Source organism: Orbicella faveolata, unplaced genomic scaffold, assembly GCF_042242905.1.
Source record: "Orbicella faveolata isolate gen_17 unplaced genomic scaffold, um_ofav_v1 contig_13, whole genome shotgun sequence".
In the NCBI taxonomy this organism is placed as follows: domain Eukaryota; kingdom Metazoa; phylum Cnidaria; class Anthozoa; order Scleractinia; family Merulinidae; genus Orbicella; species Orbicella faveolata.
In genome coordinates, this window is record NW_028301540.1 from 14,617,501 (window position 1) to 14,625,000 (window position 7,500).

General features: G+C 45.4%; 3 protein-coding genes across 3 annotated transcripts in view; 2 read left to right on the forward strand and 1 right to left on the reverse strand.

The window, feature by feature from the left end:
* Positions 1–7,500, reverse strand: part of LOC149115165 (hsp70/Hsp90 co-chaperone CNS1 homolog) — a 24,420-nt gene that overhangs the window by 8,120 nt on the left and 8,800 nt on the right. The gene's annotated exons all lie outside the window — the stretch shown is intronic.
* LOC149115166 (uncharacterized) lies at positions 4,203–5,341 on the forward strand. Its single transcript, XM_089284734.1, has one exon. It carries the CDS (start codon positions 4,376–4,378, stop codon positions 5,195–5,197), a length of 822 nt encoding a protein of 273 aa, XP_089140860.1. The 5' UTR covers positions 4,203–4,375; the 3' UTR covers positions 5,198–5,341.
* On the forward strand, positions 5,286–6,394 carry LOC149115167 (uncharacterized). The gene has a single exon (XM_089284749.1). It carries the CDS (start codon positions 5,286–5,288, stop codon positions 5,835–5,837), a length of 552 nt encoding a protein of 183 aa, XP_089140875.1. The 3' UTR covers positions 5,838–6,394.

Below are 7,500 nucleotides of genomic sequence, written 5' to 3' on the forward strand. Positions count from 1 at the left end.
CCTTCCAGCTAGGGTAACCGCTTGTTAGGGTAACCCTCCCTCCTTGTAAACAGGCTCTTAAATGCCACCGTTGCGTTTTAGTTCAAGTAACTGTAAAACCATAAATTAGCAAAACTGCGTTGACTTACCAGAGCTAACAGGAATAAATATGCCCGCACGTTTAAGTATGGTCTTTGATTCTACGGTCAGCCTTGCGCGATTTCCCATGGGCATGACTCGATAATATTTCTGGCAAGCGGCATCGTTGAAAACCTCTTCGCCACCCAGTGCATAAAGATGAGCGATGAGCAGGACAGATAGTCATCCTCAAAATATCACCAAGGGCAGTAAACATTGATGTCCGCCCTAAGATTAAGTCGGTCTCGGACTCAACATCACTGACGCCGACAGACTAAGCGTGTGCGGAAATGTCTTTTCCACATGAGAGTAACGGGAGAAAAAGAGCACATTTTTCTTTTGCCCGACCTGTTTTGTCTTGGGAGCACTGTCCCCCACCTATTCTCTGAAAAGAACAGTTAATTTCCATTCCATATGTCTTCAGTCTGGCAGCACAATTTCTGCCGGTGTACAAAACTCAGTGATCGTCTGTTTGTTTAAGAAATTTTGAATGTCGCGATGTTCATTATATCATTAGGACTCATTCAACCGATCTGGTTTTCTGTTGTGTTGAACACTCCCATTTTTGGTTTTAATTTTTTTTTTTTTATTGTTACGTTCCCGTTCCTATTGAAAGTAAACGTTTGTCTCTTTTCAACATTTTCTCCATTGTATGTTTGACTGACTTACCTTACGTTTCCGTCAGAGACCTTCTTCAGTTATTACAACTTTTGAATAAAAACGAGCTTTAAATAAGATTAAGGTGCTACTGATTACGTAATTACAAGTGACAACTAATAAATGTACAAAATCACGTGAAAGAGCAGAAAGTGGGGCTAATTAACAAAAGACAAGCTACTATGAAAGTATGAGAGATAATAACTAAAAACTAAAAAAACAAACTGGCTAAAACGAATAAAATAACCGAAAAGGCAACTTGGCAAACATTAGAAAAAGTTAAACCCTCCCCTAGATATAACTGAAAACATAAACTGTACCAAAATCCCAAAACGAGGCCTTTGGAGCCTGAAAGGGCAATTTAGCAACAAAATCCCTGGAGGGGCCCTTAAATGATATTAATCATAATAAGATCCCCTGACAGGGCCTTTGAGTCTAATCAATACCTAAAAGGCTGACAAAATCCAGGAAAAGGGCCCTTGAACGATTAATCAGTAAGTAGTAATGGACGCTCATATGAGCGGTAACCAATCAGGAGCCGAGAAAGACAATAGGCTATTGTTTGGAGAACAATGGACGCTATTGTTTTCCACATCCAAGATGGCCGCCACAAATTTCAGCCAATCAGGAGCCGAATTAAGAACAATGGATGCTATTGTTTTCCAAATCCAAGATGGCCGCCACAAATTTCAGCCAATCAGGAGCCGAATTAAGAATTCAAGATGGCGGCGCCCACGAAAGTCGGCCATGTTGGAAAACAGCCCACCAGCCTCGACGGAGGACTGAGATCGGTCTCACGGATTTCCATGGCGACACAAATCACGCCAGGGTCACGCAAAAAATGTCATGCAACTTCAAAATCGATACTTACAGTATCCTGTGGTCCTAAACGACAGAGGTCCATCCAACAAGCGGCCATGATGGAGACTGAGAGACTTGTGTCCGAGGCACTTATATACCTTTCTATTTGTTCCAAAGCATCCTGGGACGCTGACCTCATCGGGAACCAATCCTAGACTTGCCCCACTCCCTTCACAGTCGAAGGGGTAAAAATAGGGGTAAGGGGGTACTCCCCGTTCCAAAGCATCCTGGGCTGATGACCTCTCGGGAACCAATCTTAGACTTGCCCCACTCCCTTCGCAGTCGAAGGGGTAAAAATTGGGGTGAGGGGGTACTCCCCATTCCAAATCCTAGATTTGTCCCACTCCCTTCTCGCCCAAAGGGGTAAAATAGGGATAAGGGGGTACTCCCTCTTAGTCTGCTATTTAAAACCTTCACACGTTTTGAAAAGGACCAAAACAAAGTTTGTTGACTCACGAAATGGAAGTTAGAAGAAGTCGAAGACTACTAGGATTGACCCCGAAGTAGATGAGTTCAAGGACAAATGTTTCATCTGTCAAGGCGACCTTGTCATTGACTCCTTGACTCGATGTAGTGCGAAAACTTATTGCTGTGGAAAATTTTTGCACAAGAGATGTTTGCAACAGGAGTTACAATACTCAGATAAGTGCGGACATTGCAAAACCTCAAATCCTCGGGGGAATGAAGATGAGGCACAACTTTCACCTTGGGAGGAGGTGGTACGAGAGAGGATTACCAACGCAACGAATGCCATCAATAGGTATCGGCGAGGGGGACGGCCTTATCATATTCACAATCGTAATATTGTTTCGTGGAGGACCTTGCCGTACCATGCGAATCTTTCCATCTGGTTTGAATTTTATACAAGACTCACCATCTTCGTGCAGCAAAGGGGAAACGCTACCCTGTACATCCATGCCTATGTCAACTTGCCGTGGATGACCATTACTCAATCAATAAGACAGACGGTGTATGAAATGTTCAGTCGAAACATCCCAACGGAAGTAATGCTCTGCGTACGCGAAGTAAAGTTTAGGTTATTGTTCCTGTCGTGGCTGCACTACGACGTTGAGGATGAAGTGATTATCAACAGATTAACTCTTCAATCATCTTTTTCACCCCCCATTTACCCTGAAGACACAGCTTGGGTGTAACGTGTAACTTTTATTGTAACTCGAAAAACTCGTAAAACAAAACAAAAACAAAAACAAAGAGTCTGAGTCTCTATAACGTTTATTGAATAATGATAATAAAAATAATAACATGAGCTCCGAAAGAGAATTGGTTACAATTTTTAACTCTTTAACTCTTGACCGTCGGTATTCCACAAAGTGTTGGGAACTAAACTCGTTTCCAGCTTCACAGACTCTTGGTCCCTGGCCCCAAAACGCACGATATTCTGCCCTAGTTTTCTTTGCTTTTGGTCATGAAGTCTTTGCCTGATCCGTTCCTTATTCTTGGCATAGTAACTTCTCCAATACTCGTTGATCCGTTCCCTGTTGTTTTTACAGTATTGTCTTCGATAATTTCTGATGTGCTCCTTGTTCTGTTGACAATAGGCTCTCTGGCTGCTGGCGAGTCGTTCCTTGCTGTTTTCATACCATCTTTTACGACACCACCACCACCTCATCCACTACCCCCACATTTACCACCACCACTACCACCTACACCACCACCACATTTACCACCACCACCACATCCACCACCACATCCACCACCACATTCACCACCACCGCCACCACCATCACATTTACCACCACCACCACATTCACTACCACCGCCCCATTCACCACCACCACCACATGCACCATCACAACCACCATATTCACCACCACCACCTCCTATATCACCACCACATGTACCACCACCACCGCATGCACCACATTCATCACCACAACCACATCCACCACCTACACCACCACCACATTTACCACCACCACCAAATTCCCCACCACATCCACCTCCACCGCCACCACCACCACATTCACCACCACCACATTCACCACCACCACTGCCACATCCACCACATTTACCACCACCACCACTACATCCACCACCACCACCACCTACACCACCACCACATTTACCACCGCCACCACCACCACCACCACCACCACCGCATTTACCACCGCGAACACCACCGCATCCACCACCACCACATCCACCACCACCACCACCTACACCACCACCACATTTACCACCGCCACCAAAACCACATTCGCCACCACTGCCGCCACATCCACCAAATTTCCCACCACATCCACCTCCACCGCCACCACCACCACATTCACCACCACCACTGCCACATCCACCACATTTACCACCACCACCACCACATCCACCACATTCACCACCACCACCACCACATTTACCACCGCCAACACCACCGCATCCACCACCACATCCACCACCACCACCACCACCACATTTACCACTGCCACCAAAACCACATTCACCACCACCGCCACCACCGCCACATCCACCACATTTACCACCACAGCCACATTCATTACCTACACCACCACCACCGCATCCACCACCACCGCATCCACCACCACCACATTCACCACCACCACCACATCCATTACCTGCACCACCACCACATTCACCATCACCACCACCACCACCACCACCGCCACCGCTACCGCCTCCACCACACTCGTCAACTCGATCATTAATCATGTATAAAACTAAGGCATTAACTGCCTCAATTCATTTTGAGTCAAACTAGCAAGGAGTCATGTCCCTTTATTGTCGATATTGTCATAGACTATTCTCCCGTGCAGACAGTAGAATTCGTCACGAAAAACATAGTTGTCAAAGCAGTGGATCAGAAAAGACACGAGATGTCCCAAATATCACATTTCCTACCGAAAAGCACCATGGGATCCCTGGTAGAATAGAAATGGGAGAAGCGTTTCGGTTCAAGACACCCTCCAGTATTTTGATCCTGGGCCCTTCTGGTTGTGGCAAGACTTGTTTTACCGAATCGTTACTCTTGGATCACTTGGAAGAATTGTTTGTAAACCCTCCCACTACGATTCATTATTGCTACGGGGCGTGGCAAGACGGATTTAGAGACATGGAAGACGCTGGTGTGCAATTTCACGAAGGGATTCCAGAGTCAGACCATCTCAAGTCATGGTTTCCGAAGGGTGGATTACTCGTACTGGACGATCTGATGGCAGAGGGAGGTGAGGACAAAGCGTTGCTAGACTTATTCACCAAACACTCTCATCATCAAAATATCACCGTGTTGTACTTGTGCCAAGACATGTTTCCACCAGGGAAATACGCCAAGAGTATTTCCAGGAACGCCCACTACATCGTAGCCTTCAAAAATCCGAGAGATCAATTAGGGATGAAGAATTTACTGCTTCAGGCTTTTCCCACTTGCTGGCAAGACATGATGGACGCGTATCAAAAAGTGACTGAACGACCGTTTGGGTACACGGTCCTGGATTTACATCCCGCCAGTGATGACAGGAAACGCGTGTTTAGTCACCTCATGACGCACGAAGGATACCCACGCTGGCATCGAAGAAAGAGAGAGGATGTCTGATCATTGCCCAAAATGGTATATTAAACATCAGTTTAATCGACTCGGTTCATTTGAAGTACGTTGTCTTGGGTGAAGGTCGACGAGAATCATGGATGATCGTTCAACAGATATTTTTGGCCCCGTGGAAGATAACAATGATGAGAACGTTGAAGAGGAAGAAGAGGTGGATGAAGAGGAGCCTGAAGAGGAACAGGAAGAAGATGAAGATAGTAGCAGCTCCGAAGAGGAAGAAGAAGCGGACGACGATGAACCAGATCCGTGGAGTCCGCTACGTCAAAACGTCGGGGAAGACGTCAAAGAAACCTACCTGAAGGAAGTCCAGCAGTTCCTGGATAAGGGAAAATCCCAAAACTATGCCGAAAATGCTGCTTTCAACGTCCTATTACCTGTAAGTAGAAGAAGGCTACGAAGGACTTACTTAGAGCGTCTAAAATGGACTCATCGTATCAAACACGACGCAATACACCGTAAAGTCATGAAGACTCCTCGACGCTTTATTGAGGAAGACGACATGGATTTTGACGAAGCAGCCGAGTCGGCAGTGGCAAAACGAAAATTCCTGCTAAACAGACTAATGCGGAAGAAGTTACGCCCCGACGATGATGACGAGGAGGAAGTAGAAGAAGAGGTTAAGACCTGAATTAGCCATGTGACTCTTATAAGAGTGTGTGATTCCAGGGTTTTAGTCATTATTTGTAAGACGCCACACATGCAAGATGAATTGCTCCAATCAACTGTCAGGGAATGACCAGAGGGTTGTCTGTAAAAAGGCCTACCACAAAAAATATTATGCCAAGAACAAACAGCGAATCCTGGCCCAACAAAAGAGATATCGTGCAGAGAACGTCGGGATTCTCAAAACCCGTCGTAAAAGATGGTATGAAAACAACAAGGAACGACTCGCCAGCAGCCAGAGAGCCTATTGTCAACAGAACAAGGAGCACATCAGAAATTATCGAAGACAATACTGTAAAAACAACAGGGAACGGATCAACGAGTATTGGAGAAGTTACTATGCCAAGAATAAGGAACGGATCAGGCAAAGACTTCATGACCAAAAGCAAAGAAAACTAGGGCAGAATATCGTGCGTTTTGGGGCCAGGGACCAAGAGTCTGTGAAGCTGGAAACGAGTTTAGTTCCCAACACTTTGTGGAATACCGACGGTCAAGAGTTAAAGAGTTAAAAATTGTAACCAATTCTCTTTCGGAGCTCATGTTATTATTTTTATTATCATTATTCAATAAACGTTATAGAGACTCAGACTCTTTGTTTTTGTTTTTGTTTTGTTTTACGAGTTTTTCGAGTTACAATAAAAGTTACACGTTACACCCAAGCTGTGTCTTCAGGGTAAATGGGGGGTGAAAAAGATGATTGAAGAGTTAATCTGTTGATAATCACTTCATCCTCAACGTCGTAGTGCAGCCACGACAGGAACAATAACCTAAACTTTACTTCGCGTACGCAGAGCATTACTTCCGTTGGGATGTTTCGACTGAACATTTCATACACCGTCTGTCTTATTGATTGAGTAATGGTCATCCACGGCAAGTTGACATAGGCATGGATGTACAGGGTAGCGTTTCCCCTTTGCTGCACGAAGATGGTGAGTCTTGTATAAAATTCAAACCAGATGGAAAGATTCGCATGGTACGGCAAGGTCCTCCACGAAACAATATTACGATTGTGAATATGATAAGGCCGTCCCCCTCGCCGATACCTATTGATGGCATTCGTTGCGTTGGTAATCCTCTCTCGTACCACCTCCTCCCAAGGTGAAAGTTGTGCCTCATCTTCATTCCCCCGAGGATTTGAGGTTTTGCAATGTCCGCACTTATCTGAGTATTGTAACTCCTGTTGCAAACATCTCTTGTGCAAAAATTTTCCACAGCAATAAGTTTTCGCACTACATCGAGTCAAGGAGTCAATGACAAGGTCGCCTTGACAGATGAAACATTTGTCCTTGAACTCATCTACTTCGGGGTCAATCCTAGTAGTCTTCGACTTCTTCTAACTTCCATTTCGTGAGTCAACAAACTTTGTTTTGGTCCTTTTCAAAACGTGTGAAGGTTTTAAATAGCAGACTAAGAGGGAGTACCCCCTTATCCCTATTTTACCCCTTTGGGCGAGAAGGGAGTGGGACAAATCTAGGATTTGGAATGGGGAGTACCCCCTCACCCCAATTTTTACCCCTTCGACTGCGAAGGGAGTGGGGCAAGTCTAAGATTGGTTCCCGAGAGGTCATCAGCCCAGGATGCTTTGGAACGGGGAGTACCCCCTTACCCCTATTTTTACCCCTTCGACT